Source organism: Leguminivora glycinivorella, chromosome 5, assembly GCF_023078275.1.
Source record: "Leguminivora glycinivorella isolate SPB_JAAS2020 chromosome 5, LegGlyc_1.1, whole genome shotgun sequence".
In the NCBI taxonomy this organism is placed as follows: Eukaryota; Metazoa; Arthropoda; class Insecta; order Lepidoptera; family Tortricidae; genus Leguminivora; species Leguminivora glycinivorella.
Window position 1 is genome coordinate 22,835,858 of NC_062975.1, and position 18,789 is coordinate 22,854,646.

Here is an 18,789-nt window from a genome sequence, read left to right on the forward strand (position 1 = left end):
GGAGCGTACGGTTCACTACAAAAAATTCTTAGAATTTCTGAGATTCTTAGAATTTTTTGTAAGTAAAAAATATGTAATATTTTACAAAATATTTCATATTTTAACGGTTTTACCGTTCGATTATAAATAATAAAACGTGACGGACATTCCTTGTCCGTCGCAATATTTTTAGATAAGCTGACATTTCGAGCGCAGCGAAGGCGTCGCGGTAAGTAAGCGACGAGCATTTGTTTTACTTTATTTACAGTGAATCGGTTCGCCATAAGCACGGATCAGGTCATTGAGAATTGAGACAGTTTAAATTAGACCACGATTTCATAAATTGTTCGTTAATTATAAAAAGAAAGGCGCATCTTTGTCGTCATAATTTATAAGTTGTTAAGTGGTCGCGGTCTCATTCCTGAATGAGCATATTTTTGCAGAAATGTCTGTTTGATGCAAAGTTTACGTTCTTAACGGTTGCTAAGTAATTAAGCTTTTTGCACAAGCCTGCGCAAGGATAAAGTGCATCCTATTAGGATACTTGACTACTATTTTGTGAGGGACGCTTAAATTTTTAAGAATATATTTATGACCTGATATTTTCCGTGCATATCCCCAGTATTATTACTATGCAGGCTATGGCGTGTAACAGTGATTGCTTTCAAAATTTTGATGGTCTCGCAAGAAGCTAAGATGCAATTCATTAACGATTAAGTAGATAAAACCTAGGACACGTTTAAAACCTTGTTGTATCAACTTGTAAAGGTTCTAGTGTCATATTGGATTCCCTATTGGGGTCCGGTCTACTTTAGGGTTAATGACGCTTGGGCCGGGCTTCTGTTCCCGTCCTAAAGGACAAAAGCAAACTCCAGCATTTATTATTACTATTATGTTATTTTCTTCATTCTTAATTAAAGAGTGCCTACTATTGATGCACAGTATCGTTCTAAGTGTAAGCGTTGAATAAAATTCCGGTACTAATAATAATAATAGACTTACTGGAAGTTTGCTACTCTAGCTAAAGTAAAAGATTTTGAGTGAAACCCCTGTATGTGATATAAAATTGTAATGTGATATACAGATTTACCAGAATAACCATTATTATTTAAAGTAGGTACCTACTCTGTTGTAAATTACCACATACAGGAGAGTCACTATTGATCTTCTGCTTCCATCCAATTAGGATTTATAAATAAATAGTAAGTGACTGTCTGCTGATTTAAGTACACAAGTTGTTGTGCAATAAATTTATTATTATTCTGCTGCGCAAGCAGATGTGTTGACTATGCAGTATTCGTATCGGCTCACATCCTAGATTTGGCGTTACAAAGAAAAGACCCGAAATTTGTTTTTTATTCGAATACCTACTCTAATAATTTCCGCTTGCGCAAGGCGTAAAGAGACATCATTATAATAACATTGTTGCTTGGGATATCCATTGAGACGATTTGCGAGGCTGGGCAAATGTTAGCGGGAAATCCGTGTAAATAGGAAAGTTTCCGCCAAGCCTATGTATCTAATTCTAATTACTCGTACTTCCGTCTGCGCAAGACGTGTAAGTATTTCTATTTACCCAACAAATAATAAGCCTGCGCAAGGCCTTTGTTTGTTACTTTTTTGTTATTTGACTGCTACACTAGCAGACGAAATAAAAGAAAGGAGCCTATGAGACTATCTATCTGGTGTAATGAATTACCAATAATATAGCAAGCCCGTCCTGGCCTGCACAATGTAGCGTGATCATAGAACTTGCCTTTTTATAAAATTTTATCTACCATTCCATAATATTCATAATTTGCCTGCGTAAGGCGTGTGAATATTATGAATATATTGTGAACATTCAGCCAACGAAACATAATCTCTGAAGAGATTTTGGCCGTCACGGCTATAGCCTCCGCAGGGCGTGTTAAACTTACAACTCAGCTCTCTGCTAGAACTATCAGGAACCGGATATTCTTAAATTAATGTAAACAGCATTCTTAAACTGTTTTTGCAGGGTTTAAGTAGGTAAGCAAGATATGATAAACAAGTGCTTTGATGATGCAAGTAGTATTTGCTTCGGCAGTACATATACTTAAATTGGAATGACAGAATATTAGCATAGCCCCTGTGTAGGGAAGACCCGCAAAGTGGTTAATTAAGCGTCTGGCCATATTACAATAACATAAATATATGCTTCCGCAAAGCAACCGCAAGTCATATACTGTGTATTATTGCGTATCGGGCTACTACCACGAAAACGCATGCTATTAAGTAAATATACATTTCAAATACAAATCATCATATTCATGAAATATCTAACCTAACCTAACCTATTCAGCCGCCAGCGACTAGCTAAGCGAACTTACCGGTCAATGGCTCTTTTTAACCACATGCTGCCAGCTGTGGTTGCTGAAACCAGCACCAGGGGCGGCTCACTCCGCATTTCTTCCATACATTCCGGCGGCCGCGAGTTCGCGGCTCATAAAGTTTGACGACCTTGTCACTGCGCAATTAAATAGAACTCAATGTCGTATGCAGTCCATTGACAGGTTGTTGACAGTGAGCCTTCTGTACTTGTACTTTTATATATTCAGTGCCAGCACCAAATCAATGACTTTGAATACAAGTCACGTGGAACGGGATGAGCCTAGTTCCTTATTAAAGCAAAGGTTGGATTAGTGGGTGTAATCTTCGTAATCCAGCTTGCCTGGTAAAAGTGGTAAATAACCAAATTGTTCCTATATCTAATATTGTGGTAATCTATACTGGAACTGAGTAATTGGCTTGCAAAAACCTGACTATTTGTGTTTACTATCAAATTCACGTCATCAAAGACTCAGATCTTTAACCCTTTATTAATTTCCTATGAGTTAGACACTTCACTTCCTTCTGTGGACATAATAATATATAAGGTTGTACCCCGCTGTATGTGAATATAACGTTGGAACTCTTTAACCTTCCACGTATAATATATATAAGAACAATTTGGATGTTTACCGTATGTAAATACCTATGACCCACATAGGGTATGATATGATCAGAGATGAATAAAATTTATCTGTACGGTACCTGTCCGAACGACAATAAGCCATGCTATACAAGGCTTTTAAATCAAATGATTGATATCGATTCCAAATCAAGAACCTTCTAGATTTCCTAGACAACTTGTCTAACATCCCACAGAAACCCGCTCTCTGGGTAAGAAGGAGGCCAAAGTTCTTTTCGAGAAAAGGGATGCACCGTAATCCTAAATGTGACGTTAGAAGAATGTACATACAACATGTACCTCTTCATTAGCTTGAATCTGCTCCTAACGCTAAAAGACGGCTCTTTAAGATTTTTAGTATCAAACACTAATTATTTTGGGAGCTTCATTCAGGCAAATAACCGCGAAGGTTATTGCTGCAAGAATATTACCAATGTTCAACAAGAACTGATCGCCGAGTCTGCCTACATTCTTCCCTTGTTTTTGACAAAAATAAGTTATGAATTATTTAGTGTCTTGCTTGGCTACTCGTCTAAAATATATAAAATGTACTAATATTAGAGCTATGCGCCTGTGACATAACTAATTTATGGGGCCAAATCAATGCTAAAATCTATTTTGGAACTATTTTTAGTCTTTTTTTTTTCAAATATAACTAAAACTTCAGTTAGGCCTACAGTCCAAGTTACTTATATATCTTACCATAATGTGTATCTAGCAGATATAGTTGGTACTTATATATTACAATGATAAGCGAAAACCAGTGTTTTTCTAGCTATACTACAACTTATTAGCAAAGGTAGTGCTGCTTACCATATCAACCCAACTAATTGCAAATACGTATATGTACAACAAAATGAAACCACTTACAGGGTGGTACATATTAAAAATGGACTGAAACGAAAATCTTATAAATTAAAAGATAATTTATTGAGTAAATAGCTGCGCTCTGTATACTACTATTATTCACCTTTAAGGTGGGCACAAGAAATTCGTCTTTTGTTCGTATATGCCAACTTAAATCGGCCTGGAAATACAATGCATGTACATACTGTGACATCACGCAATGATCACCTTTGTTCAAATTTGTACGTACACACTTGACATTGTTTAGCCATTATATGCTTACAACAAAGTAAGGAAATATTGTAGTCGATTTCCTATATCTTCAAGGGAGATCCCGTTGTTTTTGTAAAATGTTGTATAAGTGCACTTGATTCCTCATAAAGACTATAAGAACTTTCAAATAAATATTAATACAAAGGAATAAGCCATGAAGATAATTTTGTGTCTGTAACGTAACCTAAACAGTATTATGCCTTAGTATACTGAGATCTATAGATCTAACATATATGCTTTGCTGTGATAAAGACAAATAGCATTGTGGCTTGTAATGCCTCAACAAGATTTCACTTTCTTTTTGCGAAGTAGATCGATGCATAATGATAAAGGATCCTGAAATTAATAGAAACAGACAATACCGAAAATTATGATTTGATGGGTGAAATGAAATAAAAATATGAACTCGCTTTTAGAAATAAGATTTAATCTTATAACTTGATTCACATTGATTTATTAAAAATACAGTATTCACAAAAATAGTAACTTGTATCACTGCAGATTCCACTTAGTTGGTTGAATTGAAATGATTCACCCACACACGCAGATTATTAAGTGCACTAGTTGTTTCCACCAGTTTCACTAATGATGAGGAATTAATCACATTGGCGTTATGCTGGCCACCAGGCGGTCACAGACAGGTCTCAAATATAATAAAATAGGCTTCAAATAACGGTAGGAAGCTTAATAGCAGCGTTTTACCTTACAATAAAACGCATATTAAGCGAAGTACCTTATTTGAAGCCTATAGTTTTTAGGCCGCCAGTGGCTAAAGTACTCCGTTGCAATAAACCACTTTACTTTTATTACACCCATGGAGGGTAGGTTTAACTCACTAATGTATTTTATCACCTTCACCATTCAGGTTGCAAAATCCAACACCTATACACTCCAATGTATACTGGTATGTCCCTGTTTTTATTTAAAATGTACATAATAAAAATAATTATTGCAACCTTTTAGTAAATTGTACACTTATTGCAACTTTGTCTTGGTTATAATTTGAGAACCAATGAGGAAAACGGCGGCCGTAGGCGCCACCGCCCGGTGGTGAGGGGATAAAACTGGAAGGGTAAAACTGGTGGTGGGGATTATGGCGACTACTGTCAGCTAATATTTGAATCGCTACGTCATCTGTTAACAGGATTGCTCTCTCAAATATAATAAAATAGGCTTCAAATAAGGTACTTCGCTTAATATGCGTTTTATTGTAAGGTAAAACGCTGCTATTTTCACCACACCAACTGATAAAGACGTTCTTTGCTATTCGAAAACTGATAGCAAAATTGCATTTTATCCACAAGAGTGCAAAGTAATTTCATACAAATTTTAACTTGATGTCTAAAGCTGGGTGTTGGTATTCCCGTATAAATGATGATTTTGAATAATAAATGTTAAATAAATTGAAGTACTTTATTTATTTTGATGTTTTACAGTTCATATTTTCATAGTGTTGGTGTGGTGAAAAAATTTGTGTTTCACTCGGTGGCAAAGTTTGTTTAACCTTCGTGCCTTGATACCCTCGCAACGCTCAAGATTCCACTTTTTGAATTCAATATTGGAATCTTTCGCTTGCTCGGGTATCAATATTGGCACGTGCGGTTAAACAACTACTTTGCCCCCTTGTAAAACAAATAACTATTATATACATATTACTAAAAGTTGTAACAAATAACATGAGGATAATGAAGTGAGTACATGGTCGATTTTCTTAAAAATATTACGAAATATTAACTAGTATTTATATCTACCTACTAAAATCTTTTTTCCTGGCCTTAGGCAAATTATATACCTACTAGTGAATTGTTTGTCATCACACGAATACAGGTATATACTTACTTCATTTCACAACGAAGATGAACATCCGATATTTTTAACTTCCACCAACCTCCACAATCGATCGAATAGGTTACGCGGCGACAACGTTCCCATCACTAAAGTACACTCGTGACGTCATAGGCTCGACACAAAACGTTACACGCTCGGTTTCGCTGTTAATCGCCGAGCATTTTCCTTCTATCTTGATTTAGTTCTGTGATCGAAAGTCACTATAAGCAGCCAGATCTCAGTATAATACTCACATATAAACAGTTTCGTTGTCCATCTTAGTTTCCACGGGTTCTGTCATGGCTACCACAACCACAGATAGATTTACGCGTAGCGCGTAGACATTGAAAAAACCGAAGATCGCTAACGCCGTGTCTTGCGTGGGCAACGGTCGCGCGACCGTCACCGTCGCGTCTCATCGCATCGTCTACTTCCATATCGATAAGGTTTGATTTCGTATGCGTCGCATCGCCGTCGCGCGATCATCGCGCGACCGTCGCCCACGCAAGCCACGGCGTAAGAGAGCCACTATAAGCCGCTAGTTCGTAGTTGATACTCACAAACACAACTGTCCCATTCTCCAACTTGGTTTCCACTGGTTCCGTCATGGCCACCACGGCCACGGATAGGTTTACGCGTAACGCGTAGACGTTGAAAAAACCGAAGAACGCCAGAAGAGCGACGATGAGCCGCCGGCGCCGCCAGAAGCACCATGTCGCTTGGTGCTCTTGTGATCGCTCTCTGTGGACAAAAACAACTATAAGCACAGTATAAACCAGTAATAAAGGTTCGGCCACACATAGGGCGTTTTGATTTGATAGCGTAGCGTTAGAGGAGCGGAGCGCATTCAGAGATCCGGTCTAAATACGCTCGCGCGTCGCGCGGTCACACATCGCATTGTGAGCGTACTTGTCTGAATATGAATAGAATAGAATAGAACAAACATTTATTCGTGAACACAGGCAAGACAAATAAACACATAATAACAACAAGACAGAAAGGAATGAAGTGCCACGATATGGATTAAATGTTAACCATGCTAATTGAACCAACCAAGTGAACCAACTTATTAAGCAGCACAAAGGCACGAAACTCCTTCCGAAGTACAATTAAGTTCTATAAAATTGCAAAGTTTGAATTAAATCTAATTAGAGTCCAATTAAACACTCAGTAAAAATTAAATATCTTCAATAACAGTTAGGTCAGTGCGGGCAAGACCGGCATAATTTATTTGATTAAAGTTTGAGTGGATAAAACCAGATAATTAAAGTAGTCTGGGGTAAATCCGCAAGGTCCTATATGGACTAACAAATATTATATTTTACAAAGCTGTTACAATAGGTACTTATTTCACTTTAAATGGACAAATTAATGGAGAGTACCTTTTCAGACGGCGGCATATTATTCCAGCATTGGCCGGATGAACTAAATCAATTCCAACTTTTTACTGCGAACCCATTGTCACAAATTAAAGCAATCCAAAGACAATAAAAAAGGCCGATTCAACCTCAAAACTCTCCCAAATGACAAAAGGTGTCATAAAGCGTTCGAGTTAAACGCGTACAGCCTTCAAATATATAGAAGCGGCAAACGCTCTCTCAAATATCTAAACGCCTCTTGTTTCAAGGCGTTAGAGTGCATTCAGACATTTTTGGACACGTCGGCTGTTCCGATATATATGACACGGTCACAGTGCAACTGGGTCACCTAATTAGGTCGTCGTCTTATGGCGACCATGATTACTTGCCAAATAATGGAGCCACTGGGATTTGTTTAACGATGGGATTGTCTGTGTCGTCCATGGAAGGAACGTCTGGTCTGGTGGAACCAGGGTTCCCTCCCTACGCCAATAATCTTCGTTTGGAATCCGTTGCTTTGATCCCACCAAAAGCGAGGAAACTACGAGCTATTGGCTATAAAAACGAATAAAAGATAGTAGCTCCCGTGTAAATATAACCTAACCACAAAATTAAAAATTTTGAAAAAACCCCGACCGCAACATAGTAGACCGATTTTAATAACACATGGCTAAGAACACTCCCGACTAACTCAGCTTTCAGGCAAAAAAACTAAACCTAAATCGGTTCATCCGTTCTGGAGCTGCGATGCCACAGACAGACACACACACACACAGAGACAGACAGACAGACACGTCAAACTTATACCGTCATTTTTGCGTCGGGGGTTAAAAACAGAGAGCGAGCGATTTGTAGCCCATAACTCGGCTACGAACTATAACTCGCCCGCGCTATCATCAATTCATCACGTCAAGTCTCTTATATTTACACAGGAGTCTTTTGTTCGTTTTTATAGCCGATGCCCGATAGCTCATAGCTTACTTGAGGAGTGTCTTTTCAAAAGGGCTTATTTCCACTTTGAACTTTTTTTGGGAAATCGAGAAAAACATAATTCCACGGTATTGATTTTGAAATTAATATTTAATTTGCAAAATTTTAATATTGTAAGTTGACGTTAATGCTATGATTACATCAAACGTAACATGTGTACCTAAATAATTATTTAATTACCATATGTTTTGGAGAAATAAGCACTTTTGATGCGAACTTTTGGTAATTAAGCCCTTTTGTTGTGGCCTTGTAGCGTAAATGTTATTATTTAAAAAAAGTTTTATATTATTTTTGGATTTTGTATTAACGTTAGTTGATATGAATGTTGTTGTAATACATACATTGATTTATCCACATAAATAATTATTACACATTTTTCAAAATGTGTTCTAAACTTTGATGTTAATCTTCTTTTTAAAGATCAAGGCGAGACTTTTTGAACTTTTATCTCAAAACAACGCGTAATTTTCTATACTTACTAAGAAAAACTGCATTCATAGTTTAAAAAAAAAATGGAAATAAGCCCTTTTGAAAAGACACTCCTCACTTGCTCTTGGTGGGACCAGTGCCTTAAACCTATATTTAAGTAACAGCGGCGTCTTTAAGCAGAATAGTATCCCATAATTACTTCACAGCTCATTGTTTCTGTAATATTTGGCATCAAAGTTGAACAAAAACTGTTTTTTTTTTGGTCATAAGTGTCATAAATTTTGTCTTAATTACTTTAAAATAAAAATTGCTCTTGCATTGCAAAGATTGAAGAACCGATGCCCGTTTGTCTTATAATTCTATCTGTAGGTAGTGAGAATTTAGGAAGATTTGACTCAAAACTTATCAAATTTCGATGAAAACGTGTGTCCCATAGGAAGGCATCACGTTAGTCGAAATGTATGAAATAGTCAAATATTTCTTCGCGATTTCAGCATTGGTCTTATAAGTTTTAAATAATTCACGGTTATTTTCATTAGACTTATATTCCATCCTCTTTAGTTTCCCGTGATCATGATGCACGCAAAGTTCTGCGTCGAAATATCGGGACCTCAATAAAGATCAAAAAGGTAATCATGATCTATATCCCGGTCAATATAGGTCTAATTGGTCTTATACTAAAAGTTGTTCATTATGACGTCAAAAGTCACTATGCAAAGTTTGGCTAGTACTTACAAAATCACCTTGTATACACAAGAAGCATTCTTGAATTTAAGTACAGTGACAACCCTAAAGCCAATGTTTCTTAGAGATTTTTCCACGCGTTATAGTAAACAAAGGTCCCTTCTGGGAATTAATCGGGGACGTCTCACCTCGGGGTACCTTTTATCTTTGCTAAGACGCATCTGCTCCACCCATATTGACAATTTACTCGAAAATAAAAAAACAGGGTGTATTTCTGGTCAGTCTTTACATGGTTGGTATGTCGTGTACATATTTAACATATTGTTATTCTTGTAAGGAATTCGTGTTTCCGAATATTCTTGACTGACGAGGCCCAAAATTCAGATATTTCGTTTCGTCGGAACCATTTGAAGCATCCGCTCGTTATCAAAGAGCAAAAATGCAAGCATAAGATAAGGAATTCAATGTTTTGTTTATGAGATAACATTAATGCTTACTAATATGTACCTACGGAATATTATAAATAGGAAAGCGTGTGTTTGTTTGTTTGTCCGTCTTTCACGGGAAAATGGAGCGACGAATTGTCATGATTTTTTAAGTGGAGATATTTGAAGGGACGGAGAGTGACATAAGCTACTTTTTGTCTCTTTCTAACGCGAGCGAAGCCCGCAAAAGCTAGTCTATAAATAGGAAAGCGTGTGTGTTTGTTTGTTTGTCCGTCTTTCACGGGAAAATGGAGCGATGAAATGACGTAATTTTTTAAGTGGAGATATTTGAAGCGATGTAGAGTGACATAGGCTACTTTTTGTCTCTTCCTAATCCTCCACTTCCCTAAAACGGGAGAGGCAGTTTGTACGGAGCATTCAGCAATTTTCGAATTTAATGCGAGTGAAGCCGCGGGTCAAAGATAGTACTTACATAAGTGTCTGTCTCAAGCGATAACAAGTAACAGATAAGATATTGTTTAAGCGTTTTGGAATGCCATCTTTAGTCTTAAGACGAACGTCGAACACGTAAGAACTGTTTTTAACCCCCGACGCAAAAACGACGGGGTGTTTTAAGTTTGACGTGTCTATCTGTCTGTCTGTTTGTCTGTCTGTCTGTCTGTGTGTGTGTCTGTCTGTGGCATCGTAGCTCCCGAACGGATGAACCGATTTGGATTTAGTTTTTTTTGTTTGAAAGCTGAGTTAGTCGGAAGTGTTCTTATCATAATATATATTTGGGCCGATACACGCGAACTGCAAACGAACTGGGAAATTATATGGGTCCTGCAAGTTGAAGTTGGTCTTTTTACATACATGATGTAACTAAAATTCACGGTTTTCGCAATTTTTCCTTAATCTGTGCTATAAGACGTTGCTTTGTACCAAATTTCAAGATTCTGAGTTCACGGGAAGTACCCTGTAGATTTTGATTTGCGGTAATTTGGCGGCACAAGCACGTTTTTTTTTCTTTCGAGGTACGGAACCTTAAAAACAGCTTTACCATGAGTTTGACGCTGACATATTCGCTAACTTATATTCTATGCGTTTCGGTCCTTCGTGATATATTAGTGCGAGCGAGGTGTATACAGGGTACGTAATTTATAGTAAGGGAGATCTTTAAAGAAAGTTACGCCAACGTTAGCGAATATATTAGTCTCCTAACTCGTAAGTTGTAAGGCTACATAAGGACAATTTGACAGTGCGTACTTCAGTTAAAGTGATTTATTTTCATTTCAATGTTGTGATTTTCTAGCCTTAAAAAAGGACCACACTTTCAAGTGTTTGTTTATCTAATTTTGTAATTTTTACCGTTCAAACAATACTTAGTGTTTAAAAAAAATGAGTTTCAAAAACAAAGTGGTACTCGTGACTGGTGCGAGCGCGGGCATCGGAAAAGCCATAGCGTTGCTATTCGCCGAGCGCAGCGCGCGACTTGCGATTGTCGGTCGCAATGTTGAGAAGCTGCGCGCAGTCGCAGACGCGTGCGCAAGCGCAGTCGCAAGCGCGGGCCGGCCGTTGGAGATCGTGGCGGATCTGGCGACGGACGAGGGCTGTGAGAGGACGGCGAGAGAGACGTTGGACCATTATGGAAGGTAAACAATATAAAGCCTCCGCCACATATAAAGCGTTTTGATAGCGTAGCGTTAGCGGAGCGCAATGGTAGCGGTGCGCCGGACGAACGCTGGCGTTCCGCTCGCAATTCGCGCGCATTCCGCGCTCGTTAGTTCCCGTCGGCGTCCGCTGGGCGTACTAAAATACTGTAAATTATTTACAGGATTTTGTTGACTACTGTTATTTAAAGATTTCCTCTTTTTTCAGACTGGATGTTCTGATAAACAACGCAGGAGTGGGCGCTCGGACGGACCTTGCGCGGACCGACATGGCGATTTTTGATGAGGTAAGAAAACCTGTCAGAGCTACTTTATATCCTAGAATCAATATGAAAACGCGAGCTTAGCAAGCGAACATAGTTCGACAGTAGGTAATAACTACTGGGTACATAGCCAATTACACAAACGCTTACAATAATATCGTTACTCTTACCTAGGGTTGCAAATAGAAAAAAAAAACGTTTTTTTTTTCAGAATTATGAAAAAAAAAACCGATCACCACTGTTTTTTTTCTAAATATGTTTTTTTTTCAGATGAACAAATAATTCAACAATAACGGTTTTTCGTGAGTTGTAACGTGTTTTAATAACAATAACGTACATTTTAATTCGATTAATATTCAGTATACAAACGTTTATTGGGGAATCCCCGATGCGGCGTGCAGCGTGGAGAGGCGGTGGTGTTGCCAACGGTAATTAGTGATAACTACCAACTACAGATTTCGTAAACGTTACTTTTATAAGACCAGAAATTAAAGTTTAATAGTTAACAGTAAGTCTAAAAAACCGTATAAAAGTATTAACTGCTTTGCAAATTTTGAGATTTCGTACTTTAGAAAAAAAACATACACCAGAAAAAAAACTCTTTTTTTCCATGTTTTTTTTCAAGCCAGAAATAAAATCGTGTTTTTGCAATGCAACCCTTCTTACCTCTATCGATTTTCCGACTTCGGTATTGGCGCGAGCGCGACAGAGCTAGACTGCGTTTCGGTCGGCGTCTAGCGTCAACATTGTAATGTAATTTTGGCTAGGCCTGACTTCCGAAATTGCGAAGTTTTCAATATGGGAAAAATTTTGAAACTTTTCTTGATTTTTGTATCTCCATACAAGTTTGTGAAACTTTACACTTCATTTTTAACCGTCGCCTCATATCTCAAGAAGGACGGTTATCAAGTCGTCTGTATGTTTTTATTTTTTTATTTTTTATGTTTGTTCCTCGATATCTCCGTCGTTACTGGACCGATTTTGAAAATTTTTTTTTTGATTGAATGTATATGCATACAGATTGGTCCCATTTTTCTCAGAACCCAGTTCTGATGATGGAATCCTGGAGAAATCGAGGGAACTCCTCAAATCTGAAAGGCATACATATGGTGATTTTTGTGTTTTTAAAGGAACAGCATGCATTTAGGTACAAAACAGTGACATTTGGTGCAGTGGAACTGCTGATGATGGCCAGAACGGAACTCTTCAAATCTGAACGGCACGCTTATAGTGACTTTGGTATTTTTATACGAACAGCATGCACTTTCGTCCAGAACAGTGACATTTGGTGCAGTGGAATTTCTGATGATGGTCAGAACCGAACTCCTCAAATCTGAACGGCACGCTTATAGTGACTTTGGTATTTTTATAAGAACAGCATGCACTTTCGTCCAGAACAGTGACATTTGGTGCAGTGGAACTGCTGATGATGGCCAGAACCAAACTCCTCAAATCTGAACGGCACGCTTATAGTGACTTTGCCATTTTTATAAGAACAGCATGCACTTTCGTCCAGAACAGTGACATTTGGTGCAGTGGAATTTCTGATGATGGTCAGAACCGAACTCCTCAAATCTGAACGGCACGCTTATAGTGACTTTGCCATTTTTATAAGAACAGCATGCACTTTCGTCCAGAACAGTGACATTTGGTGCAGTGGAATTTCTGATGATGGTCAGAACCGAACTCCTCAAATCTGAACGGCACGCTTATAGTGACTTTGGTATTTTTATAAGAACAGCATGCACTTTCATCCAGAACAGTGACATTTGGTGCAGTGGAACTGCTGATGATGGCCAGAACCAAACTCCTCAAACCTGAACGTCACACTCATAGTGACTTTGGTATTTTTGTAAGAAAAGCATGCATTTAAGTTCAGAACAGTGACATTTATTTAGATAACTAAATAAACATAAGTTTGTTAAGCATAAGTTTTGAAGTCAAAGTTTGTCAAGCTTCGATTTCTTATAATATAATCGGATTCATGAGGAATTGAGGAAACTCCTCAAACGTTAACGTTATACGTATATTCATTTGTGTTGCCATCTAATAATTAAAGCATTAAAAGCAGTTTTAAAAAATACTTACACATTTCTACATAATCCAACATTCGCAAGTAGCTTTCACCAGAACCCGAAAGGCGACGGTTTTTTTTTCTTAAAAATTATTAATTTAAAGGATAACTAGCTTACAACCGGGACAAGTGGCGTACTAAAAGAGGTGCCTATGGCAGTGGGCGATAAAAGGCTGATATGATGACGATAATAGTGATAAAGGCCATCTTAAAGGCCGGCAACGCACCTCCAACACCTCTGGTGTTTCGGGTGTCCATGAGCGGCGGTGATCGCTTACCATCAGGCGACCTGTCTGCTCGTTTGCCTCCTATCCCATAAAAAAAAACTTACTTTAATTATTTCCTATATTTTTTGAGAGCGTTCAAGAAATTTCGAGAACTTCGATTTCTTTGGTAAGCTATATTTGGTCGACGAAAGCCAATTCCTCGACGATAGGTTTGGGGAGAACATCTATATTTAACTGTATTCCGATACCGTAAAAACAATTGAGAGGTGAAGTGAGGCGTAAAACACGTATAAGCCTTTGTTAACGTCGAGGTAGTGTTGCGAAAAATCGCTGACGGCTGACGCTGCCACGCTGACAGCTTTTGCGTCGTGACTACTGATGGATAAGCTTGCAGCTAGTAGGTTAGCTTCTAAAGTGCTGTTATTGTTTTGTCTTTTACAAAGTGAAATTCAAGCCAAATCTTTGCATAACACTGATTTAAACTTTCACAATTATTACACATCATTATTTTTAAAATCGGGACTTAATCGCGTATAACTACATATTAAACTGACCTCCAACGTTTCAAGGACGGCGTTGTCCCCGTGGTCTCGGAGAAGACTGGCTTGAAATGACATCAACACCTTCTGACAGCCGCGCGAGTTTTTCGAACTACCCGCACTTGGTTTTGATTATCAACTTGAACTGTTTGCGCACTAGGGATGTTACTCTGTCGACATACAACGCTGACGATATTTGATTTAACGACTGTCGATATTATTTTCGGCTTACACTTATTAATGACAGGATTCCATGTGGATGAGATCCTAAACCCTTCGTCCCGATTGAAATTGCGATGTTTTTTGATTTCAATGGCTTCACGCACTTTTCTTTTCTATTCACTTTTCTTTGGAGAAACTAAGCGCACCATAGAAGAAAGGGTAAAGGAGCACATCGCGGCTGTGAAAAATCGTCAGGTCAACAAGTCTGCCGTGGCTGAACATTTGTTAGAGTCAGGGCCAAACCACTGGATCGAACTACATGACCCTAAAGTCCTTTCCACGGAACGCCATTTCTACAGTAGAAAAGTGCGTGAAGCCATTGAAATCAAAAAACATCGCAATTTCAATCGGGACGAAGGGTTTAGGATCTCATCCACATGGAATCCTGTCATTAATAAGTGTAAGCCGAAAATAATATCGACAGTCGTTAAATCAAATATCGTCAGTGTTGTATGTCGACAGAGTAACATCCCTAGTGCGCAAACAGTTCAAGTTGATAATCAAAACCAAGTGCGGGTAGTTCGAAAAACTCGCGCGGCTGTCAGAAGGTGTTGATGTCATTTCAAGCCAGTCTTCTCCGAGACCACGGGGACAACGCCGTCCTTGAAACGTTGGAGGTCAGTTTAATATGTAGTTATACGCGATTAAGTCCCGATTTTAAAAATAAATCTTTGCATATTAACTTTTTGACAAGCTAAACGTGCACTAGGCTTAAAATGACATTAAAAGTGGAAAAGTACTGCCTTAGGTGAGTTTTGAACTCACGACCTCTGGATCTAGAGGCCGTGAGTTCAAGTCAAAGTTCAAGTTAAATTTATTTCAAATCTTTGCATATCATAAATGATAGATAGCTTTCAGCAGTTAAAGTTTTTATCTGCTTGACAAAACAATATAATACGAGTATTACATGGCCGGTGCACCCTAGGAGTCCCGCTTGCATTCTCTTATCTAAGGCACTGGTCCCACAGGGAGCTAGTAAGCTATGAGCTATCGGCTATAAAAACGAATAAAAGAAAGGCACTTCCGAGCAAATAAAAGAGACACGGCGATATTGATAGCTCACCGCTGGGCGATGTTTATAGTTATAGTTAATAAACATCGCCGTGTCTATTATTTTATTTACGCGGGAGTGATTGTCTTTTGTTCGTTTTTATAGCCGATAGCTCATAGTTTACTAGCTCGCGGTGGGACCAGTGCCAAAGACAATTATCTCTCATGATAACAGATGGTACTATATTATATCTAAATCAATACTAAAATATCGGGCACTCCACTATGATAACGCGGTGATGGTCAGATCTTTTGTTTTCTATAATGTATGTCGTTAAGTTAAGACAGATCACTCAGATCAGTGAGAGCAATTTTATTGTGCCTTTCCCCAGATTGTGGAGAACGTTCTCGTTATAGCGGTAGATTGCAGATAATTATGTTGGCTGAAAATGGTTACGACATTATGACATTCTAAGCATCTTACCTACAATTGTCATGGTTTCTCTGAATAAATTCATTGGACACGCATCGATCGGAGAGAGTAAACTGAACCCGTTTTACTCGAATTGCGGTTTACGGAATTTGACAATTTCGTAATGCTCCATACAACCCCCCTCTCATTTTAGGGAAGTGGGGGTTGGTTAGAAAGAGTCAAGTAGCCTATGTCACTCTCCATCCCTTTAACTATCCCCAGTACGTCACTTCGTTTTGCCGTGAAAGACGGACAAACAGGCTCACACACTTTCCCATTTATAATATTAAGTATGGATTTACAGGTGTTCAACACGAACGTTAGAGGAGTTTACAATCTCACGCGGCTGCTGGCGCCAGAGCTCATCAAGACCAAGGGTAATATCGTCAATATATCCAGTGTGTCTGGGACTATAGTTTCCGTAGGAAGCCTGCCTTATAGTATGACGAAGGTGAGAAATATTACTATGCTTTACGGAGTTTTAACGGCCCAGCCACGACATTGGTCTAAGCGCGACAGCGGTGAGCGGCAGCCATACGTGCGAATGAAAAGTCCCATCGCTGTGTCTCGCTCCAATGTATGGTCGCCGCTCACCGCTGTCGCGCTTAGCCCAATGTCGTGGCTGAGCCGTAAGGCTGGTTTTAGTGTCACGCGGACCGACCCGACCGCGCCGCGCGGAGCCAACTAGCTTGAAGTTGATGTTGTCGTCCACGCGAACCCGTCCGCTTTACTCTAAAACGCTCCTTGAACTTAATAGTTAATACAACATATATTCGCTGTGGATCGCTCCACGCGGTCGATCCGCGTGACGCTTACCGCTCCACGCGGTCGGTACGCGTTACGCTAAAACCAGCCTCAGAGGAATTTTCTTCCGCGAAAGCTTCGGCTGTAGAATCAGCTCCCTGCCGAGGTTTTTCCGAGTAGAGGGTCTACACAGTATGGAGTTCTTAAAAAAAGGAGTGTACAGATTTCTAGTGTCGACAACGCGCGAGTGACACCTCTAGAGTTGCAAGCGTCCATAGGCTACGGTGACCAGGCGGGCCTATGCTTGTTGCCACCTGGTATTTTAGCTAGAACCAGTAATGTTGATATAAATCTGATAGTTATCTGACCTCGTGACTATGAACTAAGGAAAAATAAACTTACATGGTCACGGAAGCATAATTTCAAACTTTGTATTCTCAAACTGGTCTTAAATTCGAGACCAATGGATATTTAAGACAAGATATTTATAATTTTTTTTTTAGGCAGCGCTGGACCACTTCACAAAACTGATTGCCCTAGAATTGGCTCCGAAAGGCGTTAGAGTCAACACCGTGAGCCCTGGAGTCACTGTAAGTTTAAATGGAGGTTATTTATTTTATTTATTTAGTGCCCAATGTGGAAATCACGGGGAGAGGCCTTTGCCCAGCAGTGGGACACATAAACGGGCTATTTAAAAAAAGTGCCCAATGTGTCCCACGGCTGGGCAAAGGCCTCCCCCTCTTTTTCCACTCATCCTTGTTTAGAGAAATATCTGCCTAATCTTTCTAAGGGGTAGACCTTTGAAAGACTGGTCAGATTTATATTTTGTCGGAAAGAAAAAAATAGGTAATTCCACAGTCCCTGAGTAAACGCTTATGGAATTATCACAACTCAAAAGAAAATGTATTATTTTTGTTCCGAATACAGACGTTTTTACATTTTTAAATACTTTTCGATTCGACCTATGATCAAATTGATCAAGCATACATTTTGACTACGGCTGATCTGAACTCTTTACTCTTCAAGGTCAGCGACTTCGTCCAACGGGTAACCGGAATCAGCGACGAGGCATACTCCGAGTTCCTAGACAACATGGCTAAAGGCATCCCAATGCGTCGCGTCTGCCAGCCTGAGCATATAGCCAAGATGGTGGTATTCTTGGCTAGCGAGGACAGTGAGCTGGTCACGGGAACCATAGTTAAAGTTGATGGAGGAGCAGATCTGCATGCGGATTTTAGTCATATGGCGAAACAGGCACAGAAGTAAAAGAAATCTCTGTGTGTTTTTCTGTGGAAGTTAAATGCTATCTCGATCAGTGTGAAGAGAAGCGACTTTAACAGAATCTACCTGTATTAACAGTTTTTGGACTAAGTAAATAGAAAATAAAAGTTTCTTAAAAGTCTGTTGTTTAATTATCTTCTGCAGACAAAACTTGCACTCATCATTGTCGCATAGCTTCCACATGAAAATGGCTCAACAAAAGGTACCTTACATGTTTGATATAGAAATTGGAAGTGTTATAAACGAGAAATTTTTAAGCGATTCAAATAACATTGCACATTCTATACTAAACAAGAACACTGCAATGTTACATCTGTCTGACGGCAGATCAGTGGCTAGGTATGTTATCTGGACTCACGCCTAATAAGAACTGATAATTTCACAAGGTTTATTGAATTAAGTAAGTTCCTGTAAAGAGTTATCAACTTATCATCTAACATCAAAACTACGTAAGTGTCTTATTATTGTCTGTCAATGCGATAACAGTCATACGGATAAGATTAGACATAGAGATATAAGAAACTG

The 18,789-nt window shown here is 38.9% G+C and overlaps 2 protein-coding genes across 3 annotated transcripts in view; one reads left to right on the forward strand and one right to left on the reverse strand.

The window, feature by feature from the left end:
- LOC125226112 (vesicular glutamate transporter 1) overlaps positions 1-18,789 on the reverse strand; it is an 84,029-nt gene that overhangs the window by 31,907 nt on the left and 33,333 nt on the right. For both annotated transcript variants that reach the window (XM_048129976.1, XM_048129975.1), the window contains exon 2: positions 6,457-6,637. In XM_048129976.1, the coding sequence (XP_047985933.1) occupies positions 6,457-6,637 (181 nt within the window). The remainder of the gene's footprint in view (positions 1-6,456; positions 6,638-18,789) is intronic.
- LOC125226114 (uncharacterized oxidoreductase TM_0325-like) lies at positions 10,472-18,385 on the forward strand. Its single transcript, XM_048129978.1, has 6 exons — positions 10,472-10,637; positions 11,095-11,434; positions 11,661-11,739; positions 16,544-16,690; positions 17,487-17,573; positions 18,010-18,385. The coding sequence occupies exons 2-6, from the start codon at positions 11,181-11,183 to the stop codon at positions 18,247-18,249; spliced, it is 807 nt and encodes a 268-aa protein (XP_047985935.1). The 5' UTR covers positions 10,472-10,637; positions 11,095-11,180; the 3' UTR covers positions 18,250-18,385.